The 20853-nt window shown below is 41.2% G+C and overlaps 1 protein-coding gene across 1 annotated transcript; it reads right to left on the bottom strand.

Annotated features, from left to right (window-relative positions):
• Positions 1-318: 318 nt before the first annotated feature.
• Positions 319-10084, bottom strand: LOC138970228 (mucin-5AC-like). Its single transcript, XM_070342723.1, has 5 exons — positions 9104-10084; positions 6878-7045; positions 4527-5159; positions 3725-3955; positions 319-441 (listed from the first exon to the last, which is right to left on the bottom strand). The coding sequence occupies exons 1-5, from the start codon at positions 10082-10084 to the stop codon at positions 319-321; spliced, it is 2136 nt and encodes a 711-aa protein (XP_070198824.1).
• Positions 10085-20853: the final 10769 nt, after the last annotated feature.

Genomic DNA, 20853 nt, shown 5'->3' with positions numbered 1-20853 from the left:
CACACATCCGTTCTAGGTTCCGTTCCCGTAGCGACCAAGGAACGGCACGGGAATGGGAGAGATCGGGAGGGGAACTTAATGGAACGCCAATGGACGTTAACGGAACTCCTTTGAACGGTAGGAACGGTTGGGACGGGTGAGTTCGGGCTGCATGTTCAAAATGTTAGCCACTCCCCGTCCGTTCCAAATGAACAGTAATGGAACCTTAACACATCGGCAACGGAACTCATGGATCGTTAATGAAACTTAACGCAATGGTAACGCAACGCTAGCGCTCCCACACACTGAGTTGTCATACCCGCATTCCACACATCCGTTCTAGCTTCCGTTCCCAGCCGTCCTGAGGACGGCTACCAGTACGATCAGGCGCTGCTCAAAGATGCCAAAAAACTGCCGTTTGCGCAGTGTCTCATTGTTGTGGCAGCCGTCTGGGAACAGAAGCTAGAACGGTTGTGTGGAATGGGGGTATTAATGCTGTGTGTTCACGAGAGGCAGAGCCAAGTGTTCATGCACTGAGTTACGATCTTTTCATTAATATCTGCTAGTTGTGAATGGTGTTTGTTTACACACACACACACACACACACACACACACACATACAACACACACACACACACACACACCCACACACACACACACACACACACACACACACACACACACACACACACACACACACACATAATGGGACTGACAATCAGTCACACTTGGAAAAGACATCTGTTCTTTTTATTCAGCAGCGTAAGGATAAGGCAAAGCTTGACCAGGCAAGGAGTTTAACAAAAACACACAAAAACACCGGGGGTTTTCAGGAATGGTTGATTGGTTGTTGGTGGTTGCATGGCTTTCGACCCATGACTTTGGAGTGTGATTTGAACTAATGCCACTTTCAACCCCCGACTCAGTTTATAAACTCGAACAGAAATATCCTGCCAAATACCCCAAATGAAAAAGTAAGCTATCTTTTAAGTTTTAATAAAGACCTTTGGTGGCAAGGTCCCAAACTTATCGCTAGACTTGTGCACACGCACCCACTTGGGCCCTGGATATGAAGAGACATTACTGCTTCCCATAGCTACTTTATATTTTTATCAGAACCTTTAAGAATACCCTTTTATATCCAAGTATCTCTTATTACCACTTTTAATTAGATGAGCGTGAGTGTGCGGGGGGTGGGAGGGTGGTGAACCACTGTACATAAAGGGAAAGTTTGTGTGCGCGCCTGTGTGTGTTTTTAATCAAAGACAAATGTCGCCAATGTTTTTACAGAGTGACGTTAAATAAACGATTTTCTCATATTTCGCCCTATTCACAGTGACAAGAGTGAAAAACACTGAGTGGATGACATAGGCGAACAAGTAATTATCAAGTTTTCAATGAAGTTAGTTTCAGTTCAGTTCAGTTCAGTTCATCTGAAAGTTCTGTGTCACTGACAATCCCAAACGATCACGAATAGCCAGTGCTGCAGCCGACGCGGCGAAAGGATAGCACACCTGGACGTTGCACGCCGGGTTGCTCATTACTGTACATCAGTTGATTTTCAAAATTCAAATATGTGCAAAGAACAACGTACAATGCTGCTTACATATACAGTGGAACCCCCCATTTAAGACTTCCTCCCTTTAAGACCCTCTTTTCTCAGACTTTTTGATCATAGGCTTTGCAAATTTACCCCCATTTTCAATTAATCAATCAATATGAGGCTTATATCGCGCGTATTCCGTGGGTACAGTTCTAAGCGCAGGGATTTATTTTTTATTTTTTAATTTTTTATTTTATGCAATTTATATCGCGCACATATTCAAGGCGCAGGGATTTATTTATGCCGTGTGAGATGGAATTGTTTACACAATACATCACGCATTCACATCGGCCAGCAGATCGCAGCCATTTCGGCGCATATCCTACTTTTCACGGCCTATTATTCCAAGTCACACGGGTATTTTGGTGGACATTTTTTATCTATGCCTATACAATTTTGCCAGGAAAGACCCTTTTGTCAATCGTGGGATCTTTAACGTGCACACCCCAATGTAGTGTACACGAAGGGGCCTCGGTTTTTCGTCTCATCCGAAAGACTTGCACTTGAACCCACCACCTAGGTTAGGAAAGGGGGGAGAAAATTGCTAACGCCCTGACCCAGGGTCGAACTCGCAACCTCTCGCTTCCGAGCGCAAGTGCGTTACCACTCGGCCACCCAGTCCTTTTAAGACTTCCTCCTTTTTAAGTCCTGATTTTCTCAGATTTGTGGTGGTCTTAAAAGGGGGGTTCTACCGTATATATATATAATTATATCCAATGTAGCACGACAAGCTGTGTTAATAATCATGCTCTTAGAACAGTATAAAATCGTATTTGGTGGCCGATTGCAATATACAACACTTAAAATAATGTCAAGAAAATAACTAAAAAGAAAAAAGACCACCCGCAATATAGACATACAAGACACACAAACACTCACACAATGACCGTCACATACGCACGCACGCACGCACATACGCACGAACACACACACACACACACACACAGTTTCTTGGGAGAAGTCTCTGATCACACATTCTGTTCGCAATACATTGAAATAGTACTCCAATGTATGCGGCACTTTAAAAAAAAAACGCCCACAAAAAAACCAATAAAGTTCCCAAAGGAAAAGCATCATTGCCAGGCATTGTTTTTATAACAGTAATGACTGACATTTTCTGGAGGTAAACCAAACTGTGTTAACAAATAAGGCTCGTGTTAGGCTATCTGTGTGAAACTTTGGAAAAGTCAATGCACAAAGACTTACCAGTAAAACACCATTTAGTTAGGAAATGTTAAGTGTGTTTTTCAAAATTCAATTATACCGTTCAAGTAATTTCTAGTGGAGCCGATTTGACGTGAACTTGGCAAACAACACATTTATAATAAACGTACACAACATCTAAAGGTAATAAAAGGAGATATTAAAGTTTCGTAGCTCCGACTTCAAAACAGTTTTAGAAAAGAACAACGTTCACAGACATTTGACCAGAGTCAAACTACCTGGGTCATATCGGACAGCTATTCAATAATCAAAGCTCTAGCTTCAAAATCGTTACACAGGGCCACCCACGGACGCCCCTCCTAGTGCGTCCCGGGACCCCCACTTTCAATTTTTAGAGGGTCCATGGACCCCCACAGCAGAATTTCAGAGTGTCCTTAGGCTCCAAAAGCCGAAAGGTCCCATGCAGTGTACTTATAAAACATTAATGGTATCTACGGTACGCACAAGTAAAGGAAATTTAGTGCGTCCCAGGACCCGCTCTTTTAAAGTCTAGTGCGTCCCGGGACCCCCTCCATACATTTCTAGCAAGTGTTTGCTGCTTCTAGTGCGTATAGGACGCGAGGACGCGCACTATGGGGAGCCCTGTTTCAGACAATGAACATTTTGCTTACCGTTGTTATTTATTTACTAGGTTTGCTTAAAATAAGCACTATGCTTCAGTGAGAAATCCTAAATGCCATATATTGTTTATGTCACGATAAAAATTGAATAAAGTCTTGTTTAAACCAATAAACATTTTACGTTTTTTGACCCGAAATTGGCCCACTGTGACCTTCAAATTTGACTACGGTCCATGCTCGGCTAATTTTGAATCTACGTAGCTGCTCCGCTTTGTTGTTGGTCTTGTTGTTGTTGTTCTTGTTGTTGTTCTTGTTTTTGTTGTCCTTGTTGGTGGTGGTCTTGTGACGATGAGCTGACTCGGCGGTTGTTCCCCTTGACGCGGCACAGCCACATGACCAAAGTGATGACGTCAAAGAGCATGGGCACACAGAACATGAGGCAGGTCATCACAATGGCCGTGGAGCCCATGACGGCGCTGGACGTTCGGGCATCAGGGGCACTGGTCACTTTTCGGACTGTGGCGCTCAGGTTACCTGTGTCCACCGTGAGATCCGACTTGATTTCCTCAATGGCTGCGTCCGCTGCTTCCTGTGCACAACAGCCAAAAATGATCATATGCATAATGAGTAGATGTGGACTCAGGTGGTGGTGGTGATGATGATGATGATGATGATGATGATGACGACGAAGAAGACGATGACGACGACGATGACGACGATAAAGAAGAAGACAATGATGATGATGACGACGACGATGACGTCGACGATGATGATAAAAAAAGAAGACGATGATGATGATGATAAAGAAGAAGAAGACGATGATGAGGAGGAGGAGGAGGAGAATGATGATGAGTGTGGATAAAGTATTCTGTCTATATATATGCGTCGTGCTAATTGGAATAGTCTTATCCCACGTAAAATCCTAGGCAGACCTGATATGTAATGAACGCAACTGTTGTCGTGCGAAAGCCTGCGCCTTTTAAAGGCAAACATACTTATACTTACCCGGGTGAAAGCTGAGAATGTTTGGAATCAGGGGGAAAAAACTGACTATGGCTCCATTTTACCAGGTTTTGAAAATGTGGAAATGTTTCTGGAAGTAATTTCCTAATTTAGGAATCGATGGTTTCCGGATGGGAACTTACATACCCTGTACTTACTTTCGCTTCTTGCTTCTCAGCGGGACTCATTTCTTTCCTCACACATTGGCATTTGCGAATCAGCTCAGCAGGCTTCACAGCGGTGTTCGACGGGCCGGGAGTCGTGGAGAGAGTCGACATCCAAACAGTACTTGTGCTTGTAGCTGTTGTTACGGATACACTTGTCGAATGGCTTTGGGCAGTAACCTCTCCTGTGGTGCTCTGAGTAAAAAAACTCGTTTCAGTTGAAGATTCTTGTAGAGGGCTGACTTGACTACTGGTAGATTCTTGTAGAGGGTTGACTTGACTGGTAGATTCTTGTAGAGGGTTGACTTGACTGGTCGATTCTTGTAGAGGGTTGACTTGACTGGTAGATTCTTGTGGAGGGCTGTCTTGACTGGTAGATTCTTGTAGAGGGCTGTCTTGACTGGTAGATTCTTGTAGAGGGCTGTCTTGACTGGTAGATTCTTGTAGAGGGGTGTCTTGACTGGTAGATTCTTGTAGAGGGCTGTCTTGACTGGTAGATTCTTGGGCCTGAGCGACGGAAGAAGATGGCGTGGAACTGATGGAGGTGTCGGTGACACTGTTGGTTGTTGTGACCTGGTTGGCCTGGGATTGTGACGTGTAGCTTTGTGATGTCGTCGTTTCATCATCCTGAAAAGAAAACAGCCAAATTACTGTTTCAGGTGTGAATACTTGGCAAAAGATCAATCAGGAGGGAAAAAACCGGGGGTCCGGGGACGGAAGGGGGGTGGGGGTTGGGGGGGGGGGGGGGGGAGGGACCTCGACGGTTTCAAGGGGCAGACTGTCCCCAAAAGATTTTAGCATTTCAACGATTTTAACACAATTTGGAGCTACTACACGCAAGGAAAGTTAAATAATCTACATATTGTTATCTTCCAAAGTATCCACCTGACTTTTATTTTTTTTAAACGTGGAAGCTTATCCGGGAACTATCATCATATCACGGGTGCCCGGTACCTCTGTTGGTATAGCACTTGACTTGTGACCCACAGGTAACGGGTTCAAATCATGGGCGGGACGGACACGGGTCAACTTTATGTGCTTACTCAGAGATGCTATCCGCGTCTCGTTCCCCGCGGAACGGATGACAACCCTGAAAACTATGACACTACCAAGGTGTGTGCGTGTTTCAACCACCCGCACTACTGGCGGAATGACCCAGGAAAGTAAAGACATTTCAACTTCGTAACATGGTTTCCACTTGTACACAGACCGGCACGGTTGGCCTAGTGGTAAGGCGTCCGCCCCGTGATCGGGAAGTCGTGGGTTCGAACCCCGGCCGGGTCATACCTATGACTTTAAAATTGGCAATCTAGTGGCTGCTCCGCCTGGCGTCTGGCATTATGGGGTTAGTGCTAGGACTGGTTGGTCCGGTGTCAAAATAATGTGACTGGGTGAGACATGAAGCCTGTGCTGCGACTTCTGTCTTGTGTGTGGTGCACGTTAAATGTCAAAGCAACACCGCCCTGATATGGCCCGTCGTGGTCGGCTGGGCGTTGAGCAAACAAACAAACAAACAAACCCAGGTGTGTGCGTGTTTCAACCACCCGCACTGCTGACGGAATGACCCAGGAAAGTAAAGACATTTCAACTTCGTAACATGGTTTCCACTTGTACACAGCTGTGGAGAATAAACCAGGGCGGTGACAGGGGAGAGAGAAATTAAAGTTTTACGCCCTCACGGCAAAGCCACTAGGGGCATGTTCCCGGGTTATAACCCGACTTTAGATGAGATACACAAGTGTATGCGTGTTTAGGTGGTATTAGCCATCTGCACTTATGGCAGAATGACCGAGGTCCGAGGGGTATGACATGGATACCGTCTCTGGGTCTGCACTTAAAGTTGATCCGTGTCCGTCCCGGTCCGGATTCGAACCAGCGACATTAAGATCACGAGTCCAGTGCTCTACCAACTGAGCTACCCAGACCCCACAGGGCGGGGACGTAGCGCGCTGGCTTTGTTACCAGTTCGTCGCTATCAGCGTGGGTTCGAATCCCCGGCCGTTCGGCGAGAGATTTATTTCTCGGAGTCAACTGTTCACAGACTCTCTTCGGTGTCCGAACACCCCCGTGTGCACACAGCGAAAGTCTCAGGGCTTGGAAAACACGAAGACATACAAGCATCATCTTTCGTCTCTCATTATCATGATCGCATCTCGATACTTTGACGAGACAAACCTAAAGCTGGTGTGTCGAAAAAGACAGCCACAGCAGGCTTGTTCGAGTCAAAGTATCACACTATAACCTCAGGCGCGTATTACCAATACCTGTCCAAATATAGGCCAACAGGTCTAAGCGGACGTTATGTCCCAATAGTCAGTAGTGAGACTAAGCCACATACAACTCACCACACTCGCAACACCGTCTCCAACGGCAAAGCACAGTTTGCGGTATTTTTTCCCTCCAGTGAGGTAGGCGAACAAGATTGAATCGCCCGTCACGGAACTCAGGGTGTACACATCTGACGTCATGGGAAGCGTTAGGTGACCTCCCACAACCGGCGAGTAATCGTTGATCTGAACACATCGTTAAAAAAACCATGTATATACATATTCACACGCATGAAAACACAGCAACACAGGTTGTTACTTAGGCCAAAAAAAAAAATTGTCTGTTTCTGGTCACCCGACCGACCCTAAATTTCGGCGCCGACCCTAAACTTTTTTTTTCCAAACTCAAAAGTTTTTTTTTTTGTTTTTTTTTGCTGGTAAAGGACAGGGTGAGAAAATGAACAACAAAAACGTGTGAAAACGAAAGTCCGCTGACCATTTGTAAATGTGTTGAGTGTCTTGTCTCTATGTATAGTGAATCCAGTCTCTTTGCGCGATTTTTAAAGTTAGTTTTATTGGTCTACATTTGGGGTAAAAAAAATAAAAAAAATTAAAAAAATAAAAAAAAAATCCCTACCTACCGACCCTATTTTTTTTAGCCATGTTACCAGAAACAGACAATTTTTTTTTTTGGCCTTATACATGTGCACACGTGAAGAACTTAAAATACATCACATACACTAACTTTTAAAAGCGGGATATGATTGAATCATGTGAACTTCAAAACTTCTTAATTCTTACATTTTAATACACGTATGATATCATTAAAAAAAAAAAAAGTTTTTAAACATCATTTAAACAATAAGAGCAGAAGGAGAGAAAAAAAAACAATCAAAAAAGAAATGACAAACAATTTTGAAAGCTAACCATACCATGAATACAAATGGTGTGGAGCTGAACGCATGGGGATGTGTGTGCGTGGGGGGGGGGGGCAATGCAGTGAAAAACTATAGTATGAGTATTTTATAATGATCGGTCCTTCCACCCCGTCCCCATCCCCCACCGAAAGCGGTAGAAAAACTGTCGTTGACGTATTAAAAGCCCAATAGCGCAAAAAGTAACAAGTCGCCGAGTGACGCGGAATTAATACATTTAGTCAATCTGTCGAACTCACCTAATTTTTTTTCACTAAGACAACACTCAACAGCGTTGTCATTTACATACCCCGCGGTCAACACGCACACTTACAGAAAATGACAAGCCAGTATAGCGCAGTAGCGTAACGCGCTTCACAGGAAAGTCCTCTTATCTTTCCTTTTTTTTTTTTTTTTTAAACTTGTTCACGCTTGTTTTTAATCCAAACACAATATATCTATATATGTTTTTGAAATCAGGAAATGGTAAAGAATAAGATGAACTCATTTTGAGATCGATTCCTACAATTTGAATTTTCAAGCAGAAATGCAATCACATAGTCCGGGCTTTGTCGAAGATTGCGTGACCACAATTTCTATCACTTTGATCGAAAAATGAGGGTGTTATAGTGCCGCCTCAACTTTATTAAAAAAAAACCGGATATGACGTCATCAAAGATAGTTATCGAAACAAAACAAAAAAGGTCTTGGGATATCATTCTCAGGACCTCGCATGTAAAGTTTCATGAAGATCGATCTAGTAGGTGTTCTTTTAATCGCTCTATACACAGACAGACAGACACACAGACACACACACACACACACACACACACACACACACACACACACACACACACACACACACACACAAAAACACACACACACATATATACACCCACATACATACACACACACACACACACTTAAGGTCGTTGTTAAAGAAACAGCAATATCAAAAAGGCATCTCAATTAAAGGCATACTAACGCACTCCCGTGTTTACAAAGTGTAGTTTGCCCACAATCGATGTCAAACGCACCATAAGACCATATAATGACGATACGTCACCATGCGCGGACCATAATACATGCATTACAGCTTGTTCTAGCCTCTGAAAAAGTGAGGATGTCAACAAAGCCGCGGTGTTCTCTCCCTTGCATCAACGTTACATGTGTTGCCAAATCTATAAATAGGACGATCCAGATCAAAATGAAAATTCAAATATCTCAACATTTAAGGGGTCCTAGACCACAATATTTTGCAGGGAACTTAATTTAGTCTCTCTCCAGCTGTTGGTAAAGCAATTAGCGTGTATAGTCATCGAGTACATATGGCTTTAAACAAACACACACGAACATTTTTACAAAATGTCACATTTCAGATTGATCTTACTCGTGTCCAGTTGACTGTGGCATTGCTCTCAGACAGCTTGACTCCGTTGAGTGTGATGTCGTCCGCTTGGTGACTCAGTGTGATGATGGTCAGGTAGAACGCGTAATTCTGTTGACCCTTCCACTCGGACGTGTCCGGAAGGGCAAAGGTCAAGATCTGTGCAAAGCGGTTGGCCGCGGTCAGGGTCAGCATGCATGCGTCACACGGGAGCTGACGCGCCGTTTTGACCACCAAGAATGGATTGTCCGCTTGGATGTGATAGAAACGATTCGTGTCCAGGGGAGCCTTGTCCCACTCCACCACCCCGGAACTTTGATTGGTGTTCACAGCCACCCAGGAAAACGACGTGTTCAACCTGATCACGTGTTCGCCATCGTTGATAGTGACGTAGGTTTTGGCTTTAGAAGTCACGATGTGGTAAATGTCGAGGGGGTCGTCTTCGGATTTGCCAGGGGTGGGGAAGATAAAGAACTCTTTGGCCCATTTCTCCACAGGGGGGAGCAGCGCCCATACGTGGTCCAGGTTAGTGTCCATGCAGCCTTCCAGCGAGCCTCGAACGATCCCGCTGCTGACTGCAACAGGTTTGTCAGCCTCGATCACCACCCCCGTCAGATCCGTCTCGTTAGTGCTGCAACTCGTCATCCCCAGTCTCTGCAGGGTGGTGGTCGTGTTCGCTCCGGGGTTAGACAGGTGTCCGCACTGAACCGTCGCATTCAAGCCAACGATGGTCACGTTGGTATCGTCCTGCGAGGCGGTGATGTGGAAAAAGTTGACCCCTTGCTGCCCGGAGGGTTGAGACACCTGGGTGGGAGGCGTGACGATGAAATATCTAAGTCCTAGCCGAGTGATAGGTTCGATGAGAGCAGCGTCCAGGAAGGAAGCGGTGCCGTTGGATGCGAAGAACTGGTAGGCGTAGACGCTGACCAGATCGTCTGACCGTATCGTGACAGTGCTGGCCGAGGGGAAGGCTTCTGACTGCATGAGGAGGTTAATCTTGAACCAAAGTGTGGTTAATTTAAAGGTCACTATATAATGCAACCAAGGGAATAATATTGAACTTTAGTGTGGTTAATTTAAAGGTCACTATATAGTGCTACCAAGGAGGTAATCTTGAAACTTTAGTGTTGTACATTTAACGATCATATTATAGTGCTACCAAGGTGTAATATTGCAACTTTCGTGTTGTTCATTTAAAGATCACTATAATACTTCATGTACCAAGGGGGTAATCTTGAACTTAAGTGTAGTTAATCTAAAGATAACTTTAATACTACATGAAAATCGGGGGGGGGGGGGGGTAATCTTGAACTTCAGTGTTGTTGATTTAAAGATCACTATATAGTGTTACATGTACTTGAACTTGAGCATTGCAGATTCATAGCTCACCATTGTCGTGCTACCAAATGCGGCTTGTGCGTCCATTCAAAGCTCAGGGTAAACTTCAACTTTAGCCTTGCAGGTTCAAATTCGTCTCACTATCTAGTGTCATCATTACGTTATATTTGATAGAACTCACTTATGTTAACGCCGAGACTTACTCGGGTGACATTAACTGACGGAATGAGCTCCAAAAGTGTCTATGATTGGTCATTTGTGTCGCTGGTTGAAGATAGCATGCCCTGGCCGCATTACCTTTCGGGCAGCCGTACGTACTACTTGCATACTCAAAATGGCGGCACCAATACCGGGTTTTCATTTTAAACGGTAAACCTCATGTAAGCTTAAATAAAAGGAACCTTTTATTTCGTAACACGTATGACGGTTCAAATGATCTCTTTATGCGTGAAAGAATGCAAGTTACGTAAATTAAGAGGCTCAGCTTGCTTCTAAAGAACTTACTTTACAAGGCTTACGTTCAAGATTACTGGCAATGTTAATAATAATTAAGTAGATGTGTACTGCCGGGCAGTACATACCCCAAGCGAAGTCGTCCATCTGTGTGTACATGACTCTCTCTCTCTCTCTCTCTCTCTCTCTCTCTCTCTCTCTCTCTCTCTCTCTGTCTTAAAATGTGTCATCGATGACGTGTTTTCATACTTGCTAATGCAGCAGGCTAATCATGACGTCAAATTGAAACTTCTTGAAGTCTCTCAGAAAGGGACATGAAAACCATGTGGGGGTTACTGGTTTGGGCTGAAAAAAACCCCAACTCCACCTAAAATTCAAGCGCCTATGGGGCTGAATTATGCAGCATAAATTGTGAAACATCAGGATATCTCACACTTTCAATTCTGCCATCATGTCAAATCTGACAACAAACTTACCCACAAAATGTCATAAATATCGGTGTAGAATTGAGACTTAACGGTTTTTAACTGCCAAAAATAAGTTTTTTTGACTGGAATAGTTTGTCTTGAAATTCAGTTTGGGACAACGGACCCACCCACTAAATTTCATAAAGATAGGTGAAAATTTAAATGTAACGGTTTTTAACTGCCAAAATTGTGTTTTTCTTCTGGAAAAGTATGGAGTGAAAATCAGTTGGGGACAACGAACCTACCCACAAAATTTCATAAATATCGATGAAGAATTGAGATTTAACGGTTTTTAACTGCCAAAAATAAGGGTTTTTGTCTGGAAAAGTATGTCTTAAAATTCCGTTTGGGACAACGGACCCACCCACTAAATTTCATAAAGATAGGTGAAGAATTGAAATTTAACGTTTTTTAACTGCCAAAATTATGTCTTTCTTCTGGAAAAGTATAGAGTGAAAATCAGTTGGGGACAACGAACCTACCCACAAAATTTCATAAATATCGGTGAAGAATTGAAATTTAACGGATTTAACTGCCAAAATTATGTTTTTCTTCTGGAAAAGTATGGAGTGAAAATAAGTTGGGGACAACAAACCTACCTTTAAAATTTCATAAGAATCAGTGAAGAAATAGGATTTAACGATTTTTTAACAGCCTTGACACTGAACATTTGATAAATCATTGGTGATGTCATCATAACCCAGTCGTTGTAGTTGTCGTCGTAGTTGTTGGTGTTGTTGTTGTCATGTTCGTTGTCGTGATTGTTGTTGTTCTCGTGTTGTTTTTGTTGTTGTTGTTGTTGTTGTTGTTGTTGTCGTCGTCGTCGTCGATGTCATTTGTTGTTGTTGTTGTTATCGTCGTCGTCGTCATCGTCGTCGTTGTCAGAGGTTATTTCTAAAGATTTCATTGATAGTCTTTGTTCTCGTCACCAAGACTTGCTAAGAACAAGCTTGGAACAGCAAGAGTTCCAAGAACAAGATTAGAACAACTCATTACATCATTACCAGTACGTCATTTGTATTTAGAACACACTTTAGAAAAAAACTCTTCAGCTACAAACCAGTCACCCTCACATGGCGGAGGTGTTTGTCTAAACCACTTACTGAAATGTTTTGAGGTTTAATGACCATACACATGTTGAACCGGTGAGTGTCTTCCGCTGCTTAATTCGCAAATAACTATGTTATTAAAGTCCGCTTGAAACGCTCAAAGATGAAATTCCATGTTAAAAAGTGACAAAAGTTTCACATTTTCCCGTTGTAACAGCTTCCGATGATATTATATGAAAATTCTGATCCTCTGAGAGGATTCCCCGAAACAAAATCAGTTTGTACGCCTAATTTTAATAGAATTGTCCAAACAGTGTCGCTAATATTGTGCTAAAAGATGAATTCTAGAACAATGTCCAGACAGACACCACTTGGCAAAAAAATTTTCAGTGCTGGGAGATGAAAAAAAAAACTACCTCGCTACGCGCGGGCTTTGCCCGCGCTCCGCTTGGATAATAATAATAAAGTAGATGTGTACTGCCGGGCAGTACATACCCCAAGCGAAGTCGTCCATCTGTGTGTACATGATTCTCTCTCTCTCTCTCTCTCTCTCTCTCTCTCTCTCTCTCTGTCTTAAAATGTGTCATCGATGACGTGTTTTCATACTTGCTAATGCGGCAGGCTAATCATGACGTCAAATTGAAACTTCTTGAAGTCTCTCAGAAAGGGACATGAAAACCATGTGGGGGTTACTAGTTTGGGCTGAAAAAAAACCCAACTCCACCTAAAATTCAAGCGCCTATGGGGCTGAATTATGCAGCATAAATTGTGAAACATCAGGATATCTCACACTTTCAATTCTGCCATCATGTCAAATCTGACAACAAACCTACCCACAAAATGTCATAAATATCGGTGTAGAATTGAGACTTAACGGTTTTTAACTGCCAAAAATAAGTTTTTTTGACTGGAATAGTTTGTCTTGAAATTCAGTTTGGGACAACGGACCCACCCACTAAATTTCATAAACATAGGTGAAAATTTAAATGTAACGGTTTTTAACTGCCAAAATTATGTTTTTCTTCTGGAAAAGTATGGAGTGAAAATCAGTTGGGGACAACGAACCTACCCACAAAATTTCATAAATATCGATGAAGAATTGAGATTTAACGGTTTTTAACTGCCAAAAATAAGGTTTTTTGTCTGGAAAAGTATGTCTTAAAATTCAGTTTGGGACAACGGACCCACCCACTAAATTTCATAAAGATAGGTGAAGAATTGAAATTTAACGTTTTTTAACTGCCAAAATTATGTCTTTCTTCTGGAAAAGTATAGAGTGAAAATCAGTTGGGGACAACGAACCTACCCACAAAATTTCATAAATATCGATGAAGAATTGAAATTTAACGGTTTTTAACTGCCAAAATTATGTTTTTCTTCTGGAAAAGTATGGAGTGAAAATAAGTTGGGGACAACAAACCTACCTTTAAAATTTCATAAGAATCAGTGAAGAAATAGGATTTAACGATTTTTTAACGGCCTTTAAATCATTGGTGATGTCATCATAACCCAGTCGTTGTAGTTGTCGTCGTAGTTGTTGGTGTTGTTGTTGTCATGTTCGTTGTCGTGATTGTTGTTGTTCTCGTGTTGTTGTTTTTGTTGTTGTTGTTGTTGTTGTTGTTGTTGTTGTTGTTGTCGTCGTCGTCGTCGATGTCATTTGTTGTTGTTGTTGTTATCGTCGTCGTCGTCGTCATCGTCGTCGTTGTCAGAGGTTATTTCTAAAGATTTCATTGATAGTCTTTGTTCTCGTCACCAAGACTTGCTAAGAACAAGCTTGGAACAGCAAGAGTTCCAAGAACAAGATTAGAACAACTCATTACATCATTACCAGTACGTCATTTGTATTTAGAACACACTTTAGAAAAAAAACTCTTCAGCTACAAACCAGTCACCCTCACATGTCGGAGGTGTTTGTCTAAACCACTTACTGAAATGTTTTGAGGTTTAATGACCATACACATGTTGAACCGGTGAGTGTCTTCCGCTGCTTAATTCGCAAATAACTATTTTATTAAAGTCCGCTTGAAACGCTCAAAGATGAAATTCCATGTTAAAAAGTGACAAAAGTTTCACATTTTCCCGTTGTAACAGCTTCCGATGATATTATATGAAAATTCTGATCCTCTGAGAGGATTCCCCGAAACAAAATCAGTTTGTACGCCTAATTTTAATAGAATTGTCCAAACAGTGTCGCTAATATTGTGCTAAAAGATTAATTCTAGAACAATGTTCACAGACAGACACCACTTGGCAAAAAAATTTTCAGTGCTGGGAGATGAAAAAAAAAACTACCTCGCTACGCGCGGGCTTCGCCCGCGCTCCGCTTGGATAATTAAGTAGATGTGTACTGCCGGGCAGTACATACCCCAAGCGAAGTCGTCCATCTGTGTGTACATGATTCTCTCTCTCTCTCTCTCTCTCTCTCTCTCTCTCTCTCTCTCTGTCTTAAAATGTGTCATCGATGACGTGTTTTCATACTTGCTAATGCGGCAGGCTAATCATGACGTCAAATTGAAACTTCTTGAAGTCTCTCAGAAAGGGACATGAAAACCATGTGGGGGTTACTGGTTTGGGCTGAAAAAAAACCCAACTCCACCTAAAATTCAAGCGCCTATGGGGCTGAATTATGCAGCATAAATTGTGAAACATCAGGATATCTCACACTTTCAATTCTGCCATCATGTCAAATCTGACAACAAACCTACCCACAAAATGTCATAAATATCGGTGTAGAATTGAGACTTAACGGTTTTTAACTGCCAAAAATAAGTTTTTTTGACTGGAATAGTTTGTCTTGAAATTCAGTTTGGGACAACGGAGCCACCCACTAAATTTCAAAAAGATAGGTGAAAATTTAAATGTAACGGTTTTCAACTGCCAAAATTATGTTTTTCTTCTGGAAAAGTATGGAGTGAAAATCAGTTGGGGACAACGAACCTACCCACAAAATTTCATAAATATCGATGAAGAATTGAGATTTAACGGTTTTTAACTGCCAAAAATAAGGTTTTTTGTCTGGAAAAGTATGTCTTAAAATTCAGTTTGGGACAACGGACCCACCCACTAAATTTCATAAAGATAGGTGAAGAATTGAAATTTACCGTTTTTTAACTGCCAAAATTATGTCTTTCTTCTGGAAAAGTATAGAGTGAAAATCAGTTGGGGACAACAAACCTACCTTTAAAATTTCATAAGAATCAGTGAAGAAATAGGATTTAACGATTTTTTAACGGCCTTTAAATCATTGGTGATGTCATCATAACCCAGTCGTTGTAGTTGTCGTCGTAGTTGTTGGTGTTGTTGTTGTCATGTTCGTTGTCGTGATTGTTGTTGTTCTCGTGTTGTTGTTTTTGTTGTTGTTGTTGTTGTTGTTGTTGTTGTTGTTGTTGTCGTCGTCGTCGTCGATGTCATTTGTTGTTGTTGTTGTTATCGTCGTCGTCGTCGTCATCGTCGTCGTTGTCAGAGGTTATTTCTAAAGATTTCATTGATAGTCTTTGTTCTCGTCACCAAGACTTGCTAAGAACAAGCTTGGAACAGCAAGAGTTCCAAGAACAAGATTAGAACAACTCATTACATCATTACCAGTACGTCATTTGTATTTAGAACACACTTTAGAAAAAAACTCTTCAGCTACAAACCAGTCACCCTCACATGGCGGAGGTGTTTGTCTAAACCACTTACTGAAATGTTTTGAGGTTTAATGACCATACACATGTTGAACCGGTGAGTGTCTTCCGCTGCTTAATTCGCAAATAACTATTTTATTAAAGTCCGCTTGAAACGCTCAAAGATGAAATTCCATGTTAAAAAGTGACAAAAGTTTCACATTTTCCCGTTGTAACAGCTTCCGATGATATTATATGAAAATTCTGATCCTCTGAGAGGATTCCCCGAAACAAAATCAGTTTGTACGCCTAATTTTAATAGAATTGTCCAAACAGTGTCGCTAATATTGTGCTAAAAGATGAATTCTAGAACAATGTCCAGACAGACACCACTTGGCCAAAAAATTTTCAGTGCTGGGAGATGAAAAAAAAAACTACCTCGCTAGGCGCGGGCTCCGCCCGCGCTCCGCTTGGATAATAATAATAAAGTAGATGTGTACTGCCGGGCAGTACATACCCCAAGCGAAGTCGTCCATCTGTGTGTACATGATTCTCTCTCTCTCTCTCTCTCTCTCTCTCTCTCTCTCTCTCTGTCTTAAAATGTGTCATCGATGACGTGTTTTCATACTTGCTAATGCGGCAGGCTAATCATGACGTCAAATTGAAACTTCTTGAAGTCTCTCAGAAAGGGACATGAAAACCATGTGGGGGTTACTAGTTTGGGCTGAAAAAAAACCCAACTCCACCTAAAATTCAAGCGCCTATGGGGCTGAATTATGCAGCATAAATTGTGAAACATCAGGATATCTCACACTTTCAATTCTGCCATCATGTCAAATCTGACAACAAACCTACCCACAAAATGTCATAAATATCGGTGTAGAATTGAGACTTAACGGTTTTTAACTGCCAAAAATAAGTTTTTTTGACTGGAATAGTTTGTCTTGAAATTCAGTTTGGGACAACGGACCCACCCACTAAATTTCATAAAAATAGGTGAAAATTTAAATGTAACGGTTTTTAACTGCCAAAATTATGTTTTTCTTCTGGAAAAGTATGGAGTGAAAATCAGTTGGGGACAACGAACCTACCCACAAAATTTCATAAATATCGATGAAGAATTGAGATTTAACGGTTTTTAACTGCCAAAAATAAGGTTTTTTGTCTGGAAAAGTATGTCTTAAAATTCAGTTTGGGACAACGGACCCACCCACTAAATTTCATAAAGATAGGTGAAGAATTGAAATTTAACGTTTTTTAACTGCCAAAATTATGTCTTTCTTCTGGAAAAGTATAGAGTGAAAATCAGTTGGGGACAACGAACCTACCCACAAAATTTCATAAATATCGATGAAGAATTGAAATTTAACGGTTTTTAACTGCCAAAATTATGTTTTTCTTCTGGAAAAGTATGGAGTGAAAATAAGTTGGGGACAACAAACCTACCTTTAAAATTTCATAAGAATCAGTGAAGAAATAGGATTTAACGATTTTTTAACGGCCTTTAAATCATTGGTGATGTCATCATAACCCAGTCGTTGTAGTTGTCGTCGTAGTTGTTGGTGTTGTTGTTGTCATGTTCGTTGTCGTGATTGTTGTTGTTCTCGTGTTGTTGTTTTTGTTGTTGTTGTTGTTGTTGTTGTTGTTGTTGTTGTTGTCGTCGTCGTCGTCGATGTCATTTGTTGTTGTTGTTGTTATCGTCGTCGTCGTCGTCATCGTCGTCGTTGTCAGAGGTTATTTCTAAAGATTTCATTGATAGTCTTTGTTCTCGTCACCAAGACTTGCTAAGAACAAGCTTGGAACAGCAAGAGTTCCAAGAACAAGATTAGAACAACTCATTACATCATTACCAGTACGTCATTTGTATTTAGAACACACTTTAGAAAAAAAACTCTTCAGCTACAAACCAGTCACCCTCACATGTCGGAGGTGTTTGTCTAAACCACTTACTGAAATGTTTTGAGGTTTAATGACCATACACATGTTGAACCGGTGAGTGTCTTCCGCTGCTTAATTCGCAAATAACTATTTTATTAAAGTCCGCTTGAAACGCTCAAAGATGAAATTCCATGTTAAAAAGTGACAAAAGTTTCACATTTTCCCGTTGTAACAGCTTCCGATGATATTATATGAAAATTCTGATCCTCTGAGAGGATTCCCCGAAACAAAATCAGTTTGTACGCCTAATTTTAATAGAATTGTCCAAACAGTGTCGCTAATATTGTGCTAAAAGATTAATTCTAGAACAATGTTCACAGACAGACACCACTTGGCAAAAAAATTTTCAGTGCTGGGAGATGAAAAAAAAAACTACCTCGCTACGCGCGGGCTTCGCCCGCGCTCCGCTTGGATAATTAAGTAGATGTGTACTGCCGGGCAGTACATACCCCAAGCGAAGTCGTCCATCTGTGTGTACATGATTCTCTCTCTCTCTCTCTCTCTCTCTCTCTCTCTCTCTCTCTGTCTTAAAATGTGTCATCGATGACGTGTTTTCATACTTGCTAATGCGGCAGGCTAATCATGACGTCAAATTGAAACTTCTTGAAGTCTCTCAGAAAGGGACATGAAAACCATGTGGGGGTTACTGGTTTGGGCTGAAAAAAAACCCAACTCCACCTAAAATTCAAGCGCCTATGGGGCTGAATTATGCAGCATAAATTGTGAAACATCAGGATATCTCACACTTTCAATTCTGCCATCATGTCAAATCTGACAACAAACCTACCCACAAAATGTCATAAATATCGGTGTAGAATTGAGACTTAACGGTTTTTAACTGCCAAAAATAAGTTTTTTTGACTGGAATAGTTTGTCTTGAAATTCAGTTTGGGACAACGGAGCCACCCACTAAATTTCAAAAAGATAGGTGAAAATTTAAATGTAACGGTTTTCAACTGCCAAAATTATGTTTTTCTTCTGGAAAAGTATGGAGTGAAAATCAGTTGGGGACAACGAACCTACCCACAAAATTTCATAAATATCGATGAAGAATTGAGATTTAACGGTTTTTAACTGCCAAAAATAAGGTTTTTTGTCTGGAAAAGTATGTCTTAAAATTCAGTTTGGGACAACGGACCCACCCACTAAATTTCATAAAGATAGGTGAAGAATTGAAATTTACCGTTTTTTAACTGCCAAAATTATGTCTTTCTTCTGGAAAAGTATAGAGTGAAAATCAGTTGGGGACAACAAACCTACCTTTAAAATTTCATAAGAATCAGTGAAGAAATAGGATTTAACGATTTTTTAACGGCCTTTAAATCATTGGTGATGTCATCATAACCCAGTCGTTGTAGTTGTCGTCGTAGTTGTTGGTGTTGTTGTTGTCATGTTCGTTGTCGTGATTGTTGTTGTTCTCGTGTTGTTGTTTTTGTTGTTGTTGTTGTTGTTGTTGTTGTTGTTGTTGTTGTCGTCGTCGTCGTCGATGTCATTTGTTGTTGTTGTTGTTATCGTCGTCGTCGTCGTCATCGTCGTCGTTGTCAGAGGTTATTTCTAAAGATTTCATTGATAGTCTTTGTTCTCGTCACCAAGACTTGCTAAGAACAAGCTTGGAACAGCAAGAGTTCCAAGAACAAGATTAGAACAACTCATTACATCATTACCAGTACGTCATTTGTATTTAGAACACACTTTAGAAAAAAACTCTTCAGCTACAAACCAGTCACCCTCACATGGCGGAGGTGTTTGTCTAAACCACTTACTGAAATGTTTTGAGGTTTAATGACCATACACATGTTGAACCGGTGAGTGTCTTCCGCTGCTTAATTCGCAAATAACTATTTTATTAAAGTCCGCTTGAAACGCTCAAAGATGAAATTCCATGTTAAAAAGTGACAAAAGTTTCACATTTTCCCGTTGTAACAGCTTCCGATGATATTATATGAAAATTCTGATCCTCTGAGAGGATTCCCCGAAACAAAATCAGTTTGTACGCCTAATTTTAATAGAATTGTCCAAACAGTGTCGCTAATATTGTGCTAAAAGATGAATTCTAGAACAATGTCCAGACAGACACCACTTGGCCAAAAAATTTTCAGTGCTGGGAGATGAAAAAAAAAACTACCTCGCTACGCGCGGGCTTCGCCCGCGCTCCGCTTGGATTAAGTAGATGTGTACTGCCGGGCAGTACATACCCCAAGCGAAGTCGTCCATCTGTGTGTACATGATTCTCTCTCTCTCTCTCTCTCTCTCTCTCTCTCTCTCTCTCTGTCTTAAAATGTGTCATCGATGACGTGTTTTCATACTTGCTAATGCGGCAGGCTAATCATGACGTCAAATTGAAACTTCTTGAAGTCTCTCAGAAAGGGACATGAAAACCATGTGGGGGTTACTGGTTTGGGCTGAAAAAAAACCCAACTCCACCTAAAATTCAAGCGCCTATGGGGCTGAATTATGCAGCATAAATTGTGAAACATCAGGATATCTCACACTTTCAATTCTGCCATCATGTCAAATCTGACAACAAACCTACCCACAAAATGTCATAAATATCGGTGTAGAATTGAGACTTAACGGTTTTTAACTGCCAAAAATAAGTTTTTTTGACTGGAATAGTTTGTCTTGAAATTCAGTTTGGGACAACGGAGCCACCCACTAAATTTCAAAAAGATAGGTGAAAATTTAAATGTAACGGTTTTCAACTGCCAAAATTATGTTTTTCTTCTGGAAAAGTATGGAGTGAAAATCAGTTGGGGACAACGAACCTACCCACAAAATTTCATAAATATCGATGAAGAATTGAGATTTAACGGTTTTTAACTGCCAAAAATAAGGTTTTTTGTCTGGAAAAGTATGTCTTAAAATTCAGTTTGGGACAACGGACCCACCCACTAAATTTCATA

This window comes from Littorina saxatilis, linkage group LG7 (assembly GCF_037325665.1).
Source record: "Littorina saxatilis isolate snail1 linkage group LG7, US_GU_Lsax_2.0, whole genome shotgun sequence".
Lineage (NCBI taxonomy): Eukaryota > Metazoa > Mollusca > Gastropoda > Littorinimorpha > Littorinidae > Littorina > Littorina saxatilis.
The sequence above is the reverse complement of the archived record's forward strand: the minus strand, read 5'-3'. Positions and strand labels throughout refer to the sequence as shown.

Bases quoted from the DNA above. Each gene is read 5' to 3' on its own strand.
- LOC138970228 (XM_070342723.1), bottom strand. From the start codon at position 10,084: ATGCAGTCAGAAGCCTTCCCCTCGGCCAGCACTGTCACGATACGGTCA. The intron at 7,046-9,103 runs GTAAGATCAATC...CGATGTGTTCAG, and splicing joins CCACAGTCAACTGGACACGA to ATCAACGATTACTCGCCGGT. The intron at 3,956-4,526 runs GTAAGTACAGGG...TGTTGTGCACAG, and splicing joins CTGAGAAGCAAGAAGCGAAA to GAAGCAGCGGACGCAGCCAT.